The 24961-nt window shown below is 36.1% G+C and overlaps 1 protein-coding gene across 1 annotated transcript; it reads right to left on the bottom strand.

Moving 5' to 3' along the window:
* Positions 1-20066: 20066 nt before the first annotated feature.
* LOC143625567 (two-component response regulator ORR21-like) lies at positions 20067-22755 on the bottom strand. The gene is made up of 5 exons (XM_077095870.1): positions 22746-22755; positions 21757-21903; positions 21275-21661; positions 21109-21185; positions 20067-20573 (listed from the first exon to the last, which is right to left on the bottom strand). The coding sequence occupies exons 1-5, from the start codon at positions 22753-22755 to the stop codon at positions 20067-20069; spliced, it is 1128 nt and encodes a 375-aa protein (XP_076951985.1).
* Between the last annotated feature and the right edge of the window lie 2206 nt (positions 22756-24961).

The raw sequence follows: 24961 nt of genomic DNA, 5'->3' as shown, positions 1-24961 counted from the left end.
GCTGAACATTAAATCTTAACTGGCCACTACATGTTGAACTTGTCTCGTATGGCTCTTCAATAATAGGCTGCTGGTTCTTGATTGAGAGGTTGCCCATTGGTACTACAAGAGCATTGTTCACTTGAAAACTTGGCTTGTCCTCTCTAATCATATGATTTTCGATCATCTCATGTTCTGCATCCTTGAGAAATGCAATCACATCATCCAACTTGAAGTTGGGGAAACTCTCTTTTTCCTCGATGAATTTGCTGGCTGTGTACCACTCACCAGAGAAAGATGATAAAAGCTTCTCGTTAAACTCGAAATCTAAGATCTGTAGGTCTGTTGTTCTTATATCATTAACAATCACCATGAACCTTTGCAGAACTGATTTCAGTCTTTATCCATCCTTAAACTTAAACCTATCAAGCTATTGTTTCAGTCTATCTTTCTTGATATCTCTCAGTTCAGTATTTCCTTCAAACATATCAATAACTGCATCATACATTTCTTTAGCATTTTTGTGATGGTTGACGGTTGTTAATATCTCCCAAGACATACCTAACTTTAGCATAGATAGTGCTTTGTCATCTCACTTTTTCATCTTCAGCTCAACGGTGACATTGTTTTTCGGAGCGGTTGAAGGAACATAGTTTCCGTCAGTGATAGAAGTCCAAAGCTCTGGGTCGTTGTAGTTCACAGCTGCTTCGAAGAGCACCTTCCATTTGATAAAGTTTTCTTGTCCAAGTAATCTGGGAATCTTGTTGGTAGAGACTTCTTGGTCTTCCATTTCAGCAAATCTGGGATTTGCAGTAGAGAAACAGAGTAAAGCTTCAAGCTTTTTCACAAACCTTCTGTCCCATGGCCTTCAGCGAGCTTCCAAAGCTCTGATACCACTTGTCAGGATCATGAGTCGAGTGAAACCTTAGAAAAGGTTGACAAGAACACACCAACTCTGTAACCCAAAGGCCTATTGAATATCCTGGCGGAATCACGATATCCAACAAGTGGGAACGAAGGAGTGAAAATAACAAACATGAAATGATAATAAGTAATCAATAAGAACACATTCAAAGACAAAGATTCACTTTATTAAATGAGTCATTAATGCAACAGTGAAAGGAATGTCTAGGGTTTCGTGCGTGACGGCGGCGGCAGTACGAGGAAACAAATAGAATATTCTTTTAGAATGTTTCTCGTATTGTGTGCGTCGTTATCCGTGCCCTAAATGGAAACCTAGGACCCTATTTATAGACCCTGACATTCCTTCTAGAAGTTCCTAATCATTACATAATGAAATACAAAATAATACAAGTGTTGAGTCCTCGAGCAAGGTAACAATCTTGCCCGAGCAGACTCACTATGCTAGGTATGCTCGATGAATGTCCTTGAGCGTACTTTACTTAGAATATCTTCAGTGAAGATATTCTCCTCCAGCAAGCTTCATTCCTCTTGACTAATTCATGCTTTGCTCGAACTAGTCCATCGAGCAAGCTTATTCTTCTTGATGTCTTCAGTCTTGTCCTTAGACTTATTCAGCAATCTTTAGCATGCTTAGATGTAAATCTTGCTCTGGGAACTGAACTATGCTTGAAGTCCTTGCTTTGATCATGTGACATCTTCTTATTGCATCCATGCTTGCCCCCATGTGCTCGATCATCATGTGCTGGTAACACTTGGTTAAAACTTGTATGATCAAGCTGTTTGCTCGATTGGCAATCCATGCTCGATAGAAGAATACTCTTGCTCGTTGAAGTGTAGCTTGCTCGAAGCCTTGACACTTAGAAGAATCAACCATTTAAGGTCTGAAGACCTTGTTCGAAGTAAAACCATGCTCGATCGTCTAGGCTTGCTCGAAGTCCATACTTAGCCGTTTTCTAAGGAGGTTGAGAAGATTCCAATCTTTCTTATCAAAAATCTGACCCAACACTCTACATGATTTAGACTAGTACTTCTTTCATGGTTACCCTCAGACCCAAGCTCCACCTCAAACTGAACATCAACATTCTCTGCACCATTACTTTCTTTCTTATTACTGCCCACAACATCACAGTACATTATGTCTTCGTTGAATACCACATCTCTACTTACAATTACCTTTGGACTACCATCATCCATTCTCCAAAATCTATACCCCTTTACTCCTTCAGGATATCCTAAAAACACACACTGTATAGCTCTTGGTTCAAGTTTACCTTGATTTATATGTGAATAGGCCAGGCACCCAAATACCCTCAGATTCCCATAATCGGTCTTCTTTCCAGACCACAACTCCATAGGAATCATCATGTCCCTAGCAGAAGTAGGAGATCTATTTACCAGGTAACAAGCAGTTGTGACTGCTTCTGCCCAAAATGCCCTTGGCATATCAGAATTAGACAACATATATCTAACCTTTTCCAACAAGGTCCTATTCATTCTTTCAACTAAACCATTATGTTGTGGTATGCCTACCACAGTCAAGTGTCTTGCAATTCCCATTTCCTTACATTACTTATTGAACAAACTATTGCAAAATTCTAAACCATGATCAGTTCTTAGCTTCTTTAACTTCTTTTCAGTTTGGTTTTCAACTAAGACTTTCCATTCTTTAAACTTACTAAAAGTTTCATCCTTAGTTCTAACCACATAAACCCAAACTCTTCTAGAATAGTTAACTATTATCGATAAAAAATACCTTGCTCCACCAAGTGATGCAACCTTTGCAGGACCCCATAAGTCAGCATGAACATATTCCAAAATCCCTTTAGTGCTATGTTTGTTATGGTTGAATGACACCCTCTTGGCCTTTCCCATGACACAATGTTCACAATGATCTATCTCACAACCTTTTACATCACCAATATCTTGTCGTTTATTCAACTCTACCAGCCCTTGAACACTGATGTGACCAAGCCTCTTGTGCCATAACTCAGCTTGATTGACCATTTTACCCTCAACCATTGACACCTTTCCCGCAACTACTTCTTTATCAAGAAAGTAGATATTATTACCCTTTCTTGTACCGGATAACACAACCATGGATCCCCTTATCACTTTAATTTTCCCATTTCTCATACTAACATGACAACCATAACTTTCTAATGAACCAAGTGATATCAAATTCCTTTTTAAATCGGGAATATATATCACATTATCAAGTTGATACTCAACTCCATTGTCAATATTGAATGTAATAGAACCATGTCCAAGAATCTTACATGGCCTATCATCACCCATCTTAACAACACCAAGATCTTCAGTTTGTATGGAGTCATATGATATGAGCATCCTGAATCAAGAATCCCTTCTTTGTTACCTTCACTACTAGAGACCACCATTACATCAGCACTATCATACCCTTCTGATTCTTCCTGTCCAGAGTTACCACTATGCCCTTTTGAACTACTTGGCTTTACTTTCTTTTTCTTTCTCTCTAGACAATCTTTCTTGAAGTGTTTCTCGGAATTGCAAATATAACACCTTCTTTTTACTTTAGACTTTGATCTTGAAATCCCTTTTAACTTGGGATTCCTCTGTTCTTGTCTACCTCTCACAAACAATCCCTCTACACCATCATCTCTTGTTTCCCCCCTCTTTTTTAATTCTTTAGAATTTAATGCAGCCAACACATCTTCCATTGAAAGTGTTTCTCTACCATACATCAATGTATCCACAAAGTGTTCATATGATGATAGTAGAGATGAGAGAAATATTATGGCATGATCTTCCTCATCTAATGCCACTTCAATATTCTCTAAGCCCAATATTAGTTTATTGAATTCATCAGTATGATCATCTAAAGTTTTACCTGATGTCATCTGAAAAGTATAGAGACGTTTCTTGAGATACAATCTGTTGGCCAATGACTTGGTCATGTATAACGATTCAAGCTTCAACCATACTCCATCAGCAATCAATTCCTTCGATACTTCCCTCAATACTCGATCACCCAAACTCAGAATAATCGCCGAATGAGCCTTTTCCAATATATCTTTCCTCTCTTTGTCGTTGAGAATATCATGCATATTTGGTTCTCCCAACAATGCATCGGAGATGCCTTGATGGACCAATAATTCCCTCATCTTGACCAGCCTCAAACTGAAGTCATTCTTCCCGTCGAACTTCTCCAAATCAAACTTTGCATTCACCATTCTTCAATTCAAACGAACAGGAGGTTAATTTCTTCGCAATTGACTCGAGCAATGAAGCTTTGATACCAATTGTTATTGGATATGCGGAATTAACCAAGAACACACAAAAAACGCTAACGAAACCCTAACAGTTTAATCTCTATTGAAACAACACTAAACTATACAATTGAGTTAGGGTTTACAATCTTCAACAAGAAACGAACATAAGCTACACAAAGAACTGTAACAAGAAAACTAAACTGTCTAACTAATCTCTCTTAACTATATAACGACTTCTACTGTAGATCAACTAACAAGTTCCATATTTTGCCACTTTACACCCCTGTACTTTGTATAAGTTGTAAGCCAACAACTAAACCTTCTTTTACTCCTTTAATCAGCTTTCAGCAAATGACAGAATTGCCCCTGAACTTGTTAACAGTCAAATAACATCTTGCTAACCAAACTAAATGATGTGATGAATGAAGTATATTGATTGAACCATGATCACATATAACAGTTTTTAAGAGTCAAAAGGAGTATTGCCTTATTAGTTGAAAGTAGTAGTACACACATCATGATTTATGTCTTGAGTTTAGGAATGGTTGGTTGCTAAAAACAAAAAGGAGAGGTAGAGATTGACTTTAAAGGTGTGGGTAACGTACGTGTGTGTGTATGTATTAAACTGCCTATCTATTTTGTAAATATTTCAATAAAAATAAGATAATGAAAGAGGGTATGACAATAACCACTCCTTGCACACTGATGTGTTATGCTTCATTTGTTTTAAATTAGTTTCTTTCTTTCTTTCTTTTTTAATTTTCTTCAACTTACATTTAGTGCCCTTCATTTTCCTTTTCTTGTACACAGAGTTTGTTGTTATCATGTTTTCAACTTTGATTCTTTAATTTATACTATTAGAATTAGATACAGAAATTCTGTATTTAATAAAAACTATCAATTACAAATATTCTTTGTAATTCAATCTTTAGATTCATCTTCTCATTTCAACTTACGCCTATATAATAGGCAAGCACGTGTGTGTTACGTGAATTGGTAATCTTATAAAATGTAGACGCACGTTAAAAAAATATATAAAAATTAAATGAAACCATAGTTAAATGTATAAGATAATATAGTACACATAAATATGCTTGTAAACACTTTCTAGCATTTTAGGTTGTCTTACTAACAACGTTCGTAAACTCATGTGTCGGTAATATTTTAAGAAATAAGTTCGTTAATATAATAAACGCTCGAACAATCAATTCGTTTGCGTTGTTGGTGTTTATAAAACATATCCGTATAATCAAGAATCAAATTTTATAGGTTCGTTAAGTACGTTCTAGTTATTTAAACAATTTATCACCAACGCTCGTATCTGTCAGACAACATCTTTCGAGTAATTACTATAAATTACTTAGATTCAATGTGGCGTGCATGTGGGAGCTTATGCTAGACTCGTTCAGATTAAAGTTACCTAAATTTAATCCAAATGGAATTATCATAAAGAATCATGTTTAGCCAATGTACGGAAAACGTCTTAACTTACGGAGTGTCACAACATTATACCTATTTGGAGATATTTTAGTGCTGAAAAGATGTATAAATTTATATACACCAGGACGAGAATTGGGTTTTAATTTTAAAAGGTTTAAAAAGATCAGCCCTACAAGTAAGCTAAGTCATGTCTCTTTCTCCCAAAGTTACATAAATACACTTTCAAAAGGAACCACAAAGAACCTCGACTTCCAAGATAATAATTTTGACAATAGTATAAAACTAGACCGATACTTCTACTATAGTGGAAATTTATGATCGTTACAAGTCCACCATCCTTACGTTAGGATTCATTGTCGGAACCAGTTATATAAATAGAGTTTTCAAAAGTACTAAAAGACCCCTTAACTTCTATGATGGTTGTAGGATCTAGGAACACAATCTAAGCTAATTGAAGACAATTCAACTTAGTTAAAAACTATTGATCTACTCCTTTGAACAAACTAGTTATCGCTTTAACTGAAATCATATTTGTATTACAATTCCAATCAGTATATGAATTAGAACAAGTTTAAACCACTTAATTCATCTAAGCTAATTAATTGGTTTCATATGGAAGAATAATTATGCATTAACTATAATCGAATGATTAAAATCTATTACTCCCCCTCAACCTTAGCTCATCATTCACACTGAATTTTCTAGTACAAAAGTATACGAATCAAGTGAGTATGTGACGTGAAAAGTGTTAGTGAAGAAGAGACTCTCTCCTTCATTATATACATGTGTAAAACTACTGACGAGCTAAATGTGATAGTGACAACTAACAAAAACGGTTGCAAATTGCTGATAAACTTATTACAAACAACTGTCTATAGAGAATCCTATTCTAACTATTGATATTTGTTAAACAACTGATGTTTGAACCATCAGTTGTTTGTCTTTAGTAGTTTAGATCTTCAATAGCATGTCTATCAGCTGTTATGTCTTCAGTTCTTTCAAATTTTTAACGTTAAGTCAGGAGTAATACGATATGTTTACTATTTCTAACATTTTATAATGATTTTAACATATACTCTTTTTTGACTATTTCCACCATCATAAGGCCATGCGTACTGGACGCTATACACCGACATGGTGGCTTCTCCATAGCGCCCGGAACACCACCCCCGTGGCGCCATTGGGGTAAAACTTGCTTCCGGCGCTGTGTGTATAGCGCCTTCCATTTTGTCATTTCAAAAGGATGCGTTGAACAACAATCACTCTCCCTAATTTATATTTAGCCAGATTGAAATGAAGAACAGTGAGGACTGAACATACCATGTGATGAAGTAGAGTTGGTTGCTGGTTGTTTTCACAATGGGGATACAAACCTAAATCTCTTTATAGTGGCTGCATGGGCTTTATGAAATGGCTTTTTTTTTATAGATTTGGTACACATGATATTGTTTGTGAGATGAAAAAACTACACAAGGTTAAAATGTCAAATAGCTAAAGTAAATAATTTTACAATAAAATAACGTTTTACATTAAATGTAAGTTTTTATTATTTAATGAAATATTATTTCTTTTATTTTATTATAAAAAGACGTAGAAGGCGAAAACGAGTAATTTTTTAGTCGTTTTTATTTTTAATGTCGTTTTCTAATTTTATTTGTTTTATTTTTATTAAAAAAATAAAAAATAGTAATGATTTAACGATTGGAGGGGCTGCAGCCACTACATCCTTTTTAGAAAGAAAAAAAAAAGCACTATGATGGCATGGCGCCATCTGGCGCAAAATGCCCTCATGGTGCTTTATCCACTACACATGGTCTAACATCATCATCATTCTTAACCCCAAATCCAAATTCAACATGCCTAAATCTATTCCCCCAGCCGCAATTGTTCAAGAACCCCAAATCGCACCTAATTGTAGTCTCCTATAGCCGCAATGATTTCACCCAAATCATTCAAAAACCCCAAACGGATTCCCCGCAGCGGCAATGATTTGAAGATGAAGATTATCCAATGAGTGGGTTGCCAAAAAAATGATCCGATGATGATGAAAGGTGAAGATGGCATGCAATATGCTCTATATATGTATGCAATAAATTGATAATTTGAAGATGAAGAATATCATAAAAAAATGATGATGATGATGATGATGAAACAAACAAATCAGAAAGACAGTTTTGCCCCTCCTTTAACGTAAAAAATTTAACGAGGCTAGTGAAATGGACGAAAATGGCAAGATTCGGAAACCTCAAGTAGCCAGATGCAAAGAAGATACTGTTTGGACTAAACTTGCGTAGATGACCAAACTTCGAATATGAAAATGACATTTTACTCTATAAACTTTAATAAAACTAACGAATCACTAATATTATACTTTCTGGAAAGCACGAATTAATTTAAAATCCTTTTAAACAAAATACAAACTTGTTGTCTTTAAGGAATTCAAATTTTAGAATTACTAAACAACGATAATTCGTCAATGAGCTTGTGGTGGTGGAATGATAAGAAAGAGACTTGGTGTTACATGTGGACCAAGTTCGATTCATGCCCCCTAACATTTAGTTTCGACGACACCAAGTGATGATGAGATACTAGGTGGGTAGATGACATTCACTAGTTGGATCCTTAAATTGAACGAATTTTATCTCCCCCACTTTCGTGGCTTCGGGCAAGTGCTCACAGACGTTGGCCTTAGGTAAGAGTTTCCTACGAATCAAAAGACGAGTATATCTTGATTTGATGAATTTAGCTATTAGCTCATTTGAAATATTTGTTGACCTTTAAAAAAAATAGTAATAAAAAAGGAGATATTTTTATGATTTGTTTTTAATAAGGGGGTGTTTGGGATTCCTTATTTTATCTCCTTATAACTTTTCATTAAGTTAATAAGTTACAAAAATGCAACTTATGAAACTTTTCCTCTTACAATATTAGCAATCTCAAACACATTGTTACTTTTAAAAAAATTAATAAGTTATAAGTTAGTAAAAATAAGCAATCACAAACACCCCCTAAATCTTAATGTCCAATTAGAGCATTCGCATCCTATCCCCCAAATTTGTGTGAGGGGAGTTTGTAAATTATACGGTGGGGTTTTGAGTGGTTGTGAGTGTAAATTAGTGGATGGAAAGAGAAAATATAGTGATTTTTTGTAAATTTTGGGAAAAGGTAATGATTTTTTGTAAATTATATGATGAAGAGAGAAAACTGTAATGGTAAAAGTATTAAAAAAATAATATTTAATTAAACAGAAGATAGAAATGTAATATTTTTCAGTGTAATTATAGAGATGAGATTGAGAATAGGTTGGAATGATCTTACGATGCCGTTCGGGTCATCGGGTGGCATCCAAATGATACACGCTCCACCTGTCAGGAGGCGTCTCCCAAATTTATCCTTATAAAAATCAAAAGCAATGGTTCATGGTTTCCTGTATCTAACTTCTTCAATCCTCCGATATCAAAATACCAGTTTCATATCAAAGTGAACTTCATCAATACTTTTCACGTCTAATTATTGATTCAGCTCAGATCGGTCTCTAAACCATTGTCATCTAATGATTTAGGGTTTGGAGACAGATCTGAACTGAATAAATAATCGGATAAATTTTTATTCATGGTGGTATATACTGTCAGCGTCTATTTGTAAGGCATAATGATGTTATAATATTTTAGGTTTTTATGTCTATATTGAAGTGGAAGTCATCAATAAGTTTGTGACAAATTTTTTATTCAACTTAGATCCGTCTTAAAGCAACTAAAATAGGTTTTGATAGGAAACTATTGACCACAAATGAGTATTGGTTTTAAGACGGTCTGAATTGAATAGATGATTGGATAACTCAGTTTATTGCCGGTCAACATCTATATGATTGGTATACAGATCTTAGGAAGTGAAGGTTTTTTTTAAGTCCATATACAAAAGTGAAAATCATCAATATCTTTCCAGTAGTCATCAAGTGATGGTCTCACTGTTATGTTTCTCTGAATTGAAAATTACCTCCGATGTTTGATGTCAAATATGTGGCACCAGCCACATCAAGGGTTCATGGAAAATGAAACAATAAAGCTTGAATTAGCTGGATTTAAACCGTCAGTTTCAGAACCGGTTCCCCTTAAAATCTATCAAACCGGATTGAGAAAAACCGGTTTATAAACCGGATCGAACCGATGTGACCAGACCGGCCTATCTTGCTTTTAAAGCGGTTTGAGTCGAACCGGTGTTGACCAGCTGTAGACCAAAATGGTTTGGTTTATAAACTGATTCCCTTTAGGTTTAAAACCAGTTTTGTACACCGTCATCCACTAGTAATGTTGAAAAGAAAAAAGAAAGAAAAGAGAAGTGGGGTCAAAACCCAAATCATTCCATAAACTCTCTTTGTTTGGCAACAGAATTAAAAGAAAAGGATAACCTTTAATACTCTTAGTTCTATCTGTTTGTAAAATTCTGAATCTATTTTATGTAGGACTGTTTAAAGGGTAGGATCCTACCCTTTTATCTAATATCCTACCTGGACCTTTTACCTTTTTAGGGAGAAATGTGGACCCGAGACCCTACCCTCTAAACAATAAAAGGGTCGGGTATAAATAAGGGTTTCAAGGGTCCAAGCCTTTACCCTTTAAAGCAGTAATCGCAGCTCATCTTCTGCATTTATTAGTTGAATATATCATATATGACTTTAATATATAAATCCTAGAACCATTATACTTTTATTTAATAACACAGTAAATTATAACTTCGAAAGTTTATCAACCATTTGAACCGATGCAAATAATATTCACATTCACAAATTTCATGTAGAGAACAATTCAGTGATTTTCATATATACATTATATTTTTCCAGTCAGTAGTATGGCCTTTATTTTTATTTTTCTTAGTAGTTGAAAAATTTATGATGAATCATAAATAAAATACAAACCTTTCATACATTTCAGATTAATCACGAATCTGATGTATATAGAAACTAGTAAACGGGTAAAGGGTTTGAAAAAGGGTCGGACCCTTGAAATCCTTTTACCCTTTAAGAAGAAATTTAAATACCCTTTACCCGACCCTTATTATATATTCAGGTCTAATTAAGGGTTTTACGAGTCGGGTAAAAGGGTTTCAAGGGTCTGACCGTTATCTTGCTCACCCCTAATTCTATGGTCTATTTATATATGCGGCAAGCATTTTACGAGAATCTATTGAGATCTCGGTTGATTTCAACAAGTGTATGTCATTATTTGGGGAGAACACCATTGTTTAAGGATTCGAACGATAAGATGGGTTATATGTGAGAATTCGAAGTCCCTAACAACAAGTTGCATTATAGTTGTGAAAAAATAAAAGCTGCATTGTAATAATAAAAGTATCATTTTACAATTCAAAGTTAATCTATGGTAATTTAAGATATGATCTAAACAACAAATCTTCGGATATCGCTTGGCTTGCAACATAACCGATGCATACATCTCTTTTTTTCCGACACTTTTTTTTTTTTTACTTAATTAGTAGCTCTCTTCCTTTTGTACAATATTTTTGTTATCAAGTTGACCTCAGTACTCGTTAGCTCATTACTTTTCCTTCAGTATTTACCTCGATCATCACAATTCAGTGAATTCACATCTATCTTTTTCTTGTGTCTCACCTTTCAATAGGACTATATCATACCTATCTTTTGAATGCACTAGTGGGGTGGGGGGGGGGGGGGGGGGGTGATCTAGGTACAAAGATAGGGGTTTATTGGAACCCTTAAATCATATATAGGAAGAACCCTTTAACAAATTGAAGAATTAGTGCAATGGTTAAGACTTGGGTTCTAACGAGGTTCCTCCTCCTTTAAATATTTCTGAACATTTTTTTTTTGAAGGTCCAGCTGTGCAACTTTGTAAATCATTTTTAGTATTTCTTCAAAACCGCTTACCAGCTAATTCATTGTCACATTCACCAGGTTTTGTACCTGAGGTTTTTTTTAAAACAAAATAAAACTTGTAAATACAACAGAGGACTTTATGTACAGACCGTTTTTCACCCAATAATTTTAAGATCGATCATGTTTTTTAAACCCAATAATAATAAACAAGAGGACCCAATAGTGATATTCAAATAACATTTTGTGCTAAACAATCAGAAATTAAATCAAGCTCATTTGCGCTTGAGAACTAGAAGTGTCTCTCAATTCGTTCATGTTAACTAATTGTTGCTTGGTCACAAAGTTTCCGGTTGTTATGGAGTTAGTGGAAGAAAAAATCAATTAATCATGTGGAGATCATGGGCCACATGCAACGTGGGATGTTTGTTTTGTTATTTTGTATTGTCTATTTAAGCAGCAGTAGGATTAGTTTGCTTTTCATGCAATTTAAAAAGTTATTTCCCATTCCAGTATTGTAATCATATTTTGAAGTTATAAAACCCAGAAAATCGTCCCAACTCTCGTGTTCTTGTTAGCTACTGATTTACCATCAGTTGGTATCAGAGCGCTCAAGGCTTATGCCCAAATACCCAAAATTTAACAACATGTCTGTCGTAAACACAAATGCTGCAGCCCCGAAAGAAGCCAGTTCAATTTCATTGCAAATCCCTACCCTAACCGCTACAAACTATACCACATGGTCCATCAAGATGGAAGCTGTCATGGATGCCCACGGGTTGTGGGATTCAGTCGAACCTCAGGCCAGTACAGCCGCTGACGAAAAGAAAAACAAAACAGCCCGAGCCTTCATTTTTCAAGCGATTCCCGAAGACGTCTTGTTGCAGGTCGCAAAGAAGAAGACGGCGAGTGAAATTTGGGAGTCGTTGAAGACTCGGTACTTGGGTGCTGAACGAGTGCAGAAGGCGCGTCTGCACACACTCAAGCGAGAGTTCGACTCGATGAAGATGAAAGACGGTGAAAGCATTGATGACTTTACCGGAAAATTAAGTGGTATGATTTCCAAATTCAGTAGCCTTGGTGTGACGTTGGAGGAGAACGTACTCGTAAGGAAATTACTTGATTCAGCCCCCGAAAAGTATCTCCAACTTATTGCTTCTACAGAACAATGTTCGGACGTTGATTCGATGTTGTTCGATGAGGCGATTGGGCGGTTTAAAGGCTTATGAAGATAGGTTGAATCAGCGGAAAAGTAACGTTTCTGGTGACAACAGGTTGTTATTCACCCGAAACGAATCTCAACAGACCCAAAAGGGAACCGGAAGAGGGTTCTCAATAATCGGGCGTGGCCGGGGTTCGTACCAAGATAGGGGCGGTCGTAATGGGCCGCGGGGTAGAGGTTCATACCGTGGCAGAGGAGTCCACTGGAGTGGTGGTTCAAACCATGACTCGGGCGAAACGAGTCGTAAGCCGCGTGATAAGAAACATGTCACGTGCTTCAATTGCAATGAACAAGGGCATTTCGCATCGGAGTGTAAGAAAGAAAAAAGGGTTGAAGCGAATCTGGTGGAAAAACACGATGATAAACTTGGTCTTTGGCTGGCAGTTCATGAAGAAAATGTGAATCCCATGGTCATGTTGAATGAAGAAACAGTAGTTCCTCACAAGCATGAAGATAAAAAGGAAATGTTTGGTGATACTTGGTACCTTGATACAGGGGCTAGTAACCACATGTCAGGGGTTAAAGAGTCTTTTTCAGAGTTGGATGATAAAGTGACAAGCCAAGTAAGCTTTGGAGATGGTTCGGTAGTTCAGATTAAAGGAAAGGGGACGATATTGTTCGAGTGCAAAGATGGTAATCAATTTATGATTCCCGAGGTATATTATATATCGGCCCTTCGTAGTAACATCATCAGTTTGGGCCAAATAACGGAAGATGGGTATGAGGTCAGGATGAAGCACGGGTATCTTTGGGTATTCGACGAGACCGGTAAATTGGTGACAGAAGTACAGCGGGCTAAAAATCGACTGTACAAAGTGGTTTTGAAGATAGTCAAACCAGTTTGTTTGGCACTAAAGATGGATGATGAGGCTTGGGTCTGGCATGAAAGGGTTGGACATGTAAGCTTCGGAGTTCTCGACTCCATGGTGAAAAGGGGGCTGGTCAAAGGAATGCCCAACATATCCTACCCGACACAAATATGTGATGGATGTTTGGTAGCGAAGCAAACAAGGGTATCATTCCCGGATGAGACACAATGGAGAGTGAGCAAGCCATTAGAACTCGTTCACGCAGATCTATGTGGCCGGATATCGCCTGAAACAAAGGGAGGTAACCGGTATTTCCTGTTAATTGTTGATGATTATTGTCGTTTCATGTGGATCTATGTTATCAAGACAAAAGATGAAGCACTTGAACTATTTAAAAGGTTCAAGAACCAGGTCGAAGGAGAAAGTAACTATAAAGTTAAGGGACTACGGACTGACCGTGGTGGTGAATTTAATTCTCGTGAGTTCGATTTATTTTGTGAACAGGAAGGAATAAAGAGACAAAAACGGCGCCGTACTCTCCGCAACAAAACGGTGTGGTCGAACGCCGTAACCGCACCATTCTTGAAGTCACTAGGTCATTGTTGAAGACTATGCAGGTGCCGGAGACGTTATGGGGAGAGGCGGTCAGGCATGCGGTTTATATACTTAATCGGGTCATGACAAAGGGGTTCAAAAATAAAACACCATATGAAGGTTGGAGGGGGCGAATACCGAATCTCCACCATTTTAAGGTGTTTGGTTGTGTAGCACATGTGAAGAAATTGCCAACACAGATGACAAAGCTCAGTGATAGAAGTTCAATGATGATGTATCTTGGAGTTGAAGAAGGTAGCAAAGCATATAGGCTACTTAACCCTAACCAAATGAAATTCTATGTAGCCCGTGATGTGGTGTTTGAAGAAAAAAGAAAATGGGCTTGGAGTGAAAGCCAGTGTGAAGAACCCATTCTGAAACCAAGTTGGGCTATTATCCATTTTGACAATAATTCCCCACATATAACCCAACAACAACAAATGCCCTATGAACCAACTCAACCTCATAACGACACCCAAAACATGCCGTCATCAGTTCCCTCTCAAATCTCACCATCACCGATTCTTAAGGAGAACCAAGATGTGGGTAACACTAATTATGATCATATCCCACCTCAAGGCTTTCGATCCCTATCAGAAGTCTATGATGAAACGGTACAAATTGAAGATCAAAATGAAGAATTGTTGCTCGCAGGAGATGAGCCAACAACTTACAAAGAGGCTGTGAGTAATAGTGATTGGGAAGTGGCTATGAAGAACGAATTAGAGTCGATTGAAAGGAACCAAACCTAGACTTTGGTTAACCTGCCAAAGGATCAGAAAGTAATTGGGTTGAAGTGGTTTTATAAGTTAAAAAAGGATGCAGAAGGTAATACAGTAAAACACAAAGCCCGGTTGGTAGCGAAGGGTTACGTACACAAAAAGGGGGTCGATTTTGATGAAGTTTACGCACCGGTGGCTCGGATAGAAACCGTCCATTTGTTACTCTCGTTGGCAGCAAAAGAGGGCTGGTTTGTACATCACCTTGATGTTAAATCGGCTTTCTTGAATGGTGTACTAGCAGAAGATGTATTCGTTGCACAACCAGGCGGGTTTGTAGTGAAGGGTAAAGAACACATGGTATACAAGCTCAATAAGGCATTGTATGGGTTAAGACAGGCACCAAGGGCTTGGAACGCCCACCTTGATAAGTCATTGAAGGATTTCGGTTTCGTTCGATGTGCATCGGAGCCGGCGGTGTACACTCTCAAACGATCTACAAGCACCTTGATCGTTGGGGTGTACGTGGATGATCTTATTGTTACCGGAGCAGATGAAGTGGAGGTACAAAGTTTTAAATTAAAATTGCAATCTGTGTTTGAAATGAGTGACCTTGGCCGGCTCTCTTACTATCTCGGTATTGAAGTTGATCAAACGAATGATGGGATCACTTTAAAGCAATCAAGCTACGTGAAGAAAATTTTGGAGTCTGTTGGAATGTGGAATTGCAATCCAACACAAAAGCCTATGGACCAAAAGTTGAGCTTAACAAGAGATGAAACTGGAAGTGAAGTAAACCCGACCGATTACCGAAGGATTATCGGTAGTCTTCGATACTTGATTCACACAAGGCCGGACCTCGGGTACTCGGTTGGGGCGGTTAACAAATACATGGAGAAGCCGAAAGAAAGCCACCTTACAGCCGTGAAACATATCCTAAGGTACTTAAAGGGAAATATTGATTTTGGTTTAAAATATTCACGGGGAGGAAATGGAAGATTGATTGGATGATAGAAAGGGAACCACGGGTACCGTGTTCTATTACTCGGGCAATACAATAACATGGTTATCACAAAAGCAGCGTACGGTCGCCCTCTCCTCTTGCGAAACCGAGTTCATGGCTGCTACATTAGCCGCTTTTCAAGCATTGTGGCTGAGAAATTTGGTAAGTGAGTTAACTGGGGAAACAGCTCAACGAGTAAAGTTACTGGTAGATAACGAGTCGGCAATAGCTCTTATGAAGAATCCTATGTTCCATGGTCGTAGCAAACATATCAACATAAAGTACCACTTTATTCGTGAATGTGTGGAACGAGATGAAATCGAAGTTGAGCACGTGAGCTGGAAGTTTCAAAGGGCCGATATCCTAACCAAGGCGTTGGGAAGGATCAAGTTTGGAGAAATGAGATCACTGTTCGGAGTTGTTGAAGTCAAACCAAGTCAACATTAGAGGGGAGATTGTTAACTAATTGTTGCTTGGTCACAAAGTTTCGGGTTGTTAAGGAGTTAGTTATGGAGTTAGTGGAAGACAAAATCAATTAATCATGTGGAGATCATGGGCCACATGTAACGTGGGATGTTTGTTTTGTTGTTTTGTATTGTCTATTTAAGCAGTAGTAGGATTAGTTTGCTTTTCATGCAATTTAAAAAGTTATTTCCCATTCCAGTATTGTAATTATATTTTGAAGTTATAAAACCCAGAAAATTGTCCCAACTCTCGTGTTCTTGTTAGCTGCTGATTTACCATCAGTTCACTGTGTTTTGTTTATTGATTTATCGTTAACATAACTTTATTTTGTTTATATCGCTTATATTTGGAAATATATATATATATAAGGGTTGTTTTTTAATACTCGGTTGGGGCACGTGAAATCTCGAAGACGGGCCTGATGCCTTTGTAAATCCATTTTACGTTTTATTTCAAAAACCCTTGCCATCTGATTCTTTGTAACATTTTACCACTATTTGATTTCCTACACGAAAAGTTTTCTTAAAATAAAAAAAATTAAAAAAAAAAACTTTTGAATACAGCTTAAAAATTTATGACGAACCGTTCTTGCTAAACACAACTATAGATAAGTTGAATACTTGTACGTTTTGAGTTGCGAAGATACTGATTACTGGCATGCCACAAAGAAATATTTCAGTTACTAAATCCCATACACGAAAATCACCACTGGAGACAAACCCGAAACACCTTTTGGTTCCTCGATCTCGACTCAAAGCACACAAGGAATGCCAACACTGGCAAGCTTCCTATACCCTTTACAACAAATGTCAGAAAACTGGGCAACAGCAGTATGGTGTGGGTTGTAGCAGCGCGGCGCACATAGGGTACAAATGCGGTCGAGTGCAGGGTGGAAGGTAGTGGCTTCATTTTTTTATTTATTTTTTATTATTTTGACCTCCCGGGTGCTTCCAATATCCCTCCACAACTTGAGTGTTCTTCATCATTAATACTCCAAATTAACTCGTTTAAGGTCCGCTCACCTACATATATAATATACTCGACAAATTAATCACGTTCCAGATATAAAATCAAGGAAAATTGGAATATAATAATCCAAACTATTGAGTATTGACCAATAATAATCCTAACTAACAATATAACTAATAGCAATCCCAAGTCCCAACTTTCAGTTTATTTACCAATAAGAGCATTCCCAGCCCATCCTCTAAAATTATTGGAGGAGCGTTTGTAAATTATAGGGTGTTGTTGTGAGTGTAAATTATAGGATGGAGAGAGAAAATGTAGTGATTTTCTGTAAATTTGGGGAAAAGGTAGTGATTTTTTGTAAATTATAGGGTGGAGAGAGAAAACTGTAATGATAAAGGTATAAAAAAATATTATTTAATTAAATAGAAGAGAGAAATGCAGTGTTTTTTAGTGTAATTATAGAGATATGGATGGAGAACGGGTTGGGAATGCTCTAACAATCTCAAACTAACTAGTCGTAAACTCCGTTAATTTTCTGATGACATGGCGTATTACGTGTCAATTTATTTGACTATTTAATAATTAAATTTTAATATAATAAAATGCCCATTTATTTCAACTTCTTCAACCTACAACCTCACCAAACCCTAACCCTATAACCACCCAACTTCTTCTTGGTCATCATGATAGCCACCATCCCACTGCAGGAAACCACCATCACCACCGTCATAACCAAACCACCATGTTTCATTTCAAATCTTGAATTGGACAAGCTTCTCCTGCATTGCAAACAAAATGGCTCCATGTAAGATTCAGATCTTGAATCTTAAGATTGTTAATTTGTTGTGTGGCTACCGGCGGCGTCGGTGGACTAACATGTGAAGGTTTGATGGAGGCGTACGTGATTCTGGTAGAAATTTCCGGAGGCGGTGAACAAGAACAACGATGTGTGATTACGGCAGAGAGAATCAAATTTGATTTACACTAGAAAAGGTGTTCTGTTTTTGCCGGAAACGTGGACAGGGCAAAATCAACCCCTATACTTTACCTCAATTAATTCAATTTCGGTGATGGTGATGGTGGTTTTCAGCGGTGGTGATAGGTGGTTTCCGGCGGTGGGATGGTGGTTGTCATGATGACCAAGAGTCCAAGAAGAAGTTGGGTGGTTATGGGGTTAGGTTTGGTGAGGTTGTAGGTTGAAAAAGATGAAATAAGTGGGCATGTTATTATAATAAAATTTAATTATTAAATAGTCAAATAAATTGGCACATAATAACTCACGTCATCAAAAAATTAAAGAAGTTAGTGGCTAGTTTGTCTGAGATTGTTATATTGGTAAAAAACTGAATTTTGGGATTGCTACTAGTCACATTGTTAGTTGGGATTATTATTGCCCAACACTCTTGGATTATTAGAATTCAATTTTCCTAAAATCAATTAGTAGCATAAGCGCTATTTAAACATTACAAGACATCTTTTACCCCACTCATCAGTGGTCAAAATCTTCACCTTCTCATTTTGAATGTTATTTTCTTTAATAGTAGTTTCAAAGGTCTTACCGAAATATTCCCAAACTTCATCTGCTTCCTTTTGTGAAAAGTTCAACCCTTCAATCTTGAATATCTTCCTTGCAGTCTTGTTGTCTTCCTCTATAATTCGATCCAAGTGATCGAACTAATCTTCCAATCATGCCTTTTGATGGAGGCATATAATTCCTTTTCATCATTCTCCAAATAACATGATCTTCTTTTTCCATATTCATATTTGATTAATGAACTTCCTCTTCCTTGAATGTCTTTTCAATGCAACAAACATCTCCACTTAATTAACACATTTTTGTCTACTTTTGGAATATAATGCATATGCTTGGGATGTTCCTATACTTAACACTTATGAGGTGATTCCTATAGTGAAAAAGATTTCCTTTTCGTTAGTTCGGCTCTTAAAACTAAAACTTGTTTTGAACTTATTAAAGAGACAGATATTTCCTACCATATGCCTTTTGTTTGATAAACCAACAACCCAAATGTTATCCCATTCTCCATATTCAATACCCTTAGCCAATTACTCAATATCAGGGTTCGAAGATAGCGGGTTTCAAAACAACCTGCTTTCGCTACTTATGGCAAAATGACCATAACCTTGACAATGATAGCACTAGATTGTCGGCATGTTCCTTTGCTTTCTTACCATTTCTCTTCTGATGTATACATAGATTTGGAATTCCAAATCTTTTTTCTGCAGATGTACAACCGTATCTTATGCGTAGTTTGTTTCTTCTAGCCTTCATCTCTATTCCCTTTGCTTAGGTTTGCTTATTCTCACGCCATGCCTTCTCATCCTAGCTATTTCTATTTTGATATGTCAGTACGTGGTGTGAAACAGATTAAAACTAGTCAGCATTCGAGGATTGTCATATGTTTGTTGGCCTACGTCCAAACAAACATCCCGACATAGTTCATTAATAGAACCCTTAACTGTTTGCCAAACCAGTAACATTTAACACAAACAAACTAAAATTAAAATATGATTTAGAGAATTGTACGGTGTCAATAGATTATGAAAAATTAAACAGTCATCATTCATGCAAATTGTTCAACACATTTGTTCTATATATGCTAGCATAATAATATACTTGCTTATTACTACTTCTAATAGGAAAATGTTCATAGCACACAACTGAAAATTAAAACGTCTCAACTCCAACATTAGCTGCGATTCTTGCCCACTTCAGCATCCTGCCATACATATCATTTGGATCAGTCAGTGATTAATGCTAGTAAATAATAATATGTGCATAACTAACCTTATTCGGTAAGACTTTCTTGTAGCGCAGAGAAACAGTCCTACATATCATTTGGACCATTACCATCCAAATCTTTCAGGAACTCAGGGAATTCTTCAGATGATTGTCTTCGTATAGATGGCAAGTTATGATCATTAGAACCTTGGCCAACATCACGTACACCCGATATTGTTTGTTGAAAAAAATTATGTTTTGCTTGGGTAATTCTACTACCAAATCCATCATCCTGATTTTTCTCTTGGTCATTACCAAATGGTATTTGAGTATACTCAATCCGTTGTGCAATGTTCTTTTGGTTAGATATGTTAAGCAATGAAGAACCAGCTTTGTAAGTTCGGTTCTTCGTGCGATTTACTTCAGTAGTCTGCCATCCATTGATTGGCAAGTTAATGCCAATAAGGGTATTGTTTTCTTCATGATCCTTCTGTAAGGTTGGCATGCACCCAAACTTTCTTTCACTTAGTGGTTGTGGTGAGATATTACTAGGAGATGCATGATTCTGAGGTGTTTTCTTTCCATAAAAATTCACGTTCTCCTTGCGGCATTTCTGGTACACAAGAATATATTTATAAAATTGAAAACACAGCGCGAAATCTTGGCAAATTAGCTAACATGCACCTATAGCTGCCGTTGCAGAAAAATGTTATAAGATGCGATAAAGTATATAACCATTTAATATTAACCGTTACATAACGGAGCATGAGCCTTGTAGAAAACATAATGCTTATGGAAACATGTATATAGTTTAATGTTTGGCCAAAGTAAGGATTGTTTGAATCTTGAACAAGTTTTTTTTTCTTCTCATTAAAAAAGATCGATATAGAAAACATGTGTTAATTTGCTTAAATAATAACAGATTTTTTCGATTTACCTATTGGTGAATAGCTATGAAAATTAGTATGTTGATATTAGTGAATAGCTATGATTAATTAGTATATGCTGATATTAGCGAATAGCTATGATTAATTGGTAACAAAATGCAAACACTACTACAGACACTACTTTACCATAATTGATGGAATTGGTTACGTATCATCATATTTAAACTATTAACTCAAGAAAATATAGATTTGAAAACTAACCTGGAGGTGGCTAGCAACTTGCATTCTGGTAAGGCCTGGGACATCCATAAGTTCGAGTATCTTCTTTGGAAAACATCCTGATATTTAAAACACAGATTAGAGAGAATACATTCTAAAATTTCAGTAAATCCATTAGAAGTAAAAATGCTGAAAGATGAATTTATACTTCCTTCACCAAGCTGGTGAACGGCGAGCAGGAATTTCTCATGAAGTTCGTCTGTCCACTCAACGCATATCTTCTTCCTCATTATTCTAACATCATCAGTACAATCAGCATCCTCAACATCGTCATCATCGTCAAAATCATCATCAGACAATGGGTGGACTCTCTTTCTCGGACCAGGTTTAACCTTCTTTCTACCACCAGAACTTCCATTGTCTTGTATTTCTATATTTCTGTTCTCCCATTTTTCATTTGCAAGAATTCTCTCCCTTACGACATCTTGGCGTATATGCCTCACTGCATCGATAGTAAATGGCCTCTTGACAACACGAAAAGCACCACTCTTGAAAACTTCATGCATGAAAGCCTCATTCTCTTCCTCGGACATCACTACAGTATTAAACAAATTAAAGGTGAATGGATACTTGATGTTACAAACATGATAAATTACATAAGATCAAATTATTAAGGTGATCTAGACTCACCAACAGCTAGTACATCCATGGGCTTTGTTAATCTAAGAAATGTCAGAGTATCCACGTCACTCATGTTGCCGTCTATCATGACAAGGTCGAATTGATTCTTCTCTGACAACAATTTTAGAGCCGCACCAGATTGATCCACACATGTCACTAGTAAGAGAAACATAAGAATTAATATCTGAAACTACAAGTATGTAACCCTTTGCATTAAATATATATAGGTGTCCAAATGATACTGAGCAAGGATCTAGAGAAATGTCACATTTGACAATGCTCAGATCAGTGACTTGTAAATAGCATATTAAATAACACTTTTTTTTATACTCAATCTCTATAATTACACTAAAAACACCATCTTTTCTCTCTAATTTTCAATTAAATAATATTTTTTTTATACTTTTATCATTTCTTTTTCTCTCTTATTCACTTACAAGTTACAACCACTTTCAAGTTTCAAAAACATTAAAATATTATAGAGATGAACATTATGTTTCTTCTAATTTAACCATAAACGGTAACATTTTCTCTCTCCTCATCTCACAATCACTTTTAACCATCACTAAAAAATAGAGACCCCCTCACATAATTTAGAGAATGCAGTGGGAATGCTATACATATTTTAATGCAGGAAGATTTAGTTGATCAAGAAATGATGAAAATTTATTTAGATAACTTCTACATATTTAACTATAACAAGCAATTATCACCATATTTGTAACTGTCAAGTAAATTGGATGTGACTCAATGATAGAGCACTCACTTTACTAATGAGAGGTAGGGGGATCAAACCTCACTATCACCAATTTATATGGGAGATATGAGGGATGACCCTAGCTTGCCAGGGTTTGAGTCCTGATCTCACCCCGGTTTTACTGGCTCCTCGTTATCGTGCCGTTTGGCGGGCGTGTGGGTCGGGTTTTATCAGGGGAATCCCTCAATAGGTGAACCGCTAGGGGCTCCGTCCGTCCGGACTCGTGGCCGGCTCGGGCTACCTTTAGCCATTGAGGGCCGCGTACGATATACCCGGAGTTACTTAGTTGGTCGTTCAAAAAAAATATTTGTAACTGTCAAGCTATATTTAGGCACAATTAATCTAATAGGACATTTGTCTACACATTATCATTTGTTAGTATGATGAGTTGCCTGATTTTCTACTAGAGCATATTATGTCGTGTGTAGTGTAAATAAATATTATATAAGTAATAACTCTCTCAATATATATCTATAATATATACAAACGAAAACCCAGAAATCCTACGTGTCGTGATGTGGTCGCTCCCCCCTTTTATGGAAGCCACCAGATTTTTTGATTTTTAAATGGAGCCCTTTCATTGATTTAATCCAAATTAATGGTTATGGGTCTTACCAAAACCAGATAGCTCTTAAACGGGTTATAACATCTCATTAAATTAAAAATTAATCGTACCAATTATTTGATATGAAAATCCTACAAAATAGGAATATACTAAAATTTAATATCCAATTTAAAAAGAAAAGGATATTATTTATAATTAATAAACAATTTTATAGTAAAAAAAACATAAGCGGGTCATGGGTCACCAAATCCAATAGCTTTTAAACGGGTTATTACATATTATTTATTTATAAAACCCTTTCATCATCAAACCCTAAGTATATTATTAACTTTCTTATAATAAAGAAAATTAAAATCCAAAAAATAAATATTAAAAAACAAAAAATGTAAAACAACCATTCTCTCAAGCCATCAGATTAATTTATTTGTAAATGAAGGCTTCTCACACATTTGACCCGAATTCACGGGTAAAGGTCTCACCAAACCCAGATAGCTCTTAAACGGGTTATAACATCTCATTATATTAAAAAATAATCTCATCAAATATTTTATATGAAAATCATATAAAATAGGAATATACTAAAAATTAATATCCTATTTTATTTTAAAAAAAGATATTATTTATAATTAAGAAACAATTTTATAATGAAGAAAATAAACGGGTAATGGGTATCACAAAATCCAGATAGCTTTTAAACCGGATTAACATATCATTTATTTGTGAAACCATTTCATCATCAAACCTCAAGTATATTAATTATTAACTTTTTATAATAAATAAAATTAAAATCCAAATATGCATATATAAATATTAAAAACGAATAATGTAAAACAACCCCCGTAATACGGGGGATAAAATCTATTATATATATAGATTGAATTGGTGGGTTTGTGTGTCTGTTTTGTTATGTTTCATTCTTACTAAATTGATGGTTTGAGACTTTGAGATACGGTGGAAAAAGAAAATGGGTTGAGGTGAACAATAAAAAAAACATTAGGTTTGCGTTTTCTTTATGATATGGAAACTGGATTGTAATGTTGGTGATTGGAGAATACAATAGCGGATGTCGGTTGAAGTGTGGGTGGTAAACTGGTAATGACATATACAGAAGTGCTTTATTGGTGAAAATTTGACGACGGAAGAAGACAGCAAGAATCTTTGACCATTTAAATTATAATATTCATATGAACATCTTATATCATATTATAAACATATTCCGTTTCCTTACATATTGTATACAACCCATGTTGTACATGAGTTAGTAACTTAGCGTTGTAATCAATGATTTATATATAAAACTAGTGTTTTACCGGCGCAATATAGTAAACTCAAGCGTTGTCGGTCATAAGTGTTTAGGCGGTAAGTCAACGCAAATTCAGTTGGTTCTGTTTATGTGTGTTATTGTACCAGAACTAAAACCAAAATAAAAAAAAATAAATTTGAGGTGGACCAATGGGGTGGGGTTAGCCGGTAAAACTCGAGCGTTGGTAAAACCCGATCGTTGTTGATCCCGGACATTGAGCAATGAGTCTACGCAAATTCGGTTGGTTTATGTCACATTCGTGACGGTATCAGAACTTAAAAAAACAAAGAAAATCAGCATTCTGTCGATTTTCGTAATGTTTGTTACGATATTATAATTAAAACAAAACGCGTTGAGTCTAGTCGAATTCAGTCAGTTTTCATCATGTTCGTTACAGTATCGAAACTAAAACAAAACAAAATTTACATTCGGTCGGTTTTCGTTACGTTTGTTACGAACCAAAACTAAAACAAATAAAAAAGGACGAATACGGTGCCGCAAAGCTGGTCACTAAGACTTTGCACTTCTTCTTTGTATTATATAATAATAATAATGGTAAAGCTGCTTTAGAAATGTTGTAATTAAAATT

The sequence above is a fragment of the Bidens hawaiensis genome, unplaced genomic scaffold (assembly GCF_021521415.1).
Source record: "Bidens hawaiensis isolate Kalapana, Puna unplaced genomic scaffold, B.hawaiensis_p1.1 tig00004109_1, whole genome shotgun sequence".
Classification (NCBI taxonomy): Eukaryota; Viridiplantae; Streptophyta; class Magnoliopsida; order Asterales; family Asteraceae; genus Bidens; species Bidens hawaiensis.
The sequence above is the reverse complement of the archived record's forward strand: the minus strand, read 5'-3'. Positions and strand labels throughout refer to the sequence as shown.

Bases quoted from the DNA above. Each gene is read 5' to 3' on its own strand.
- LOC143625567 (XM_077095870.1), bottom strand. The intron at 21,662-21,756 runs GTGAGTCTAGAT...TTAATACTGTAG, and splicing joins CATGGATGTACTAGCTGTTG to TGATGTCCGAGGAAGAGAAT. The intron at 21,186-21,274 runs GTATAAATTCAT...TTTAAATATCAG, and splicing joins TCACCAGCTTGGTGAAGGAA to GATGTTTTCCAAAGAAGATA.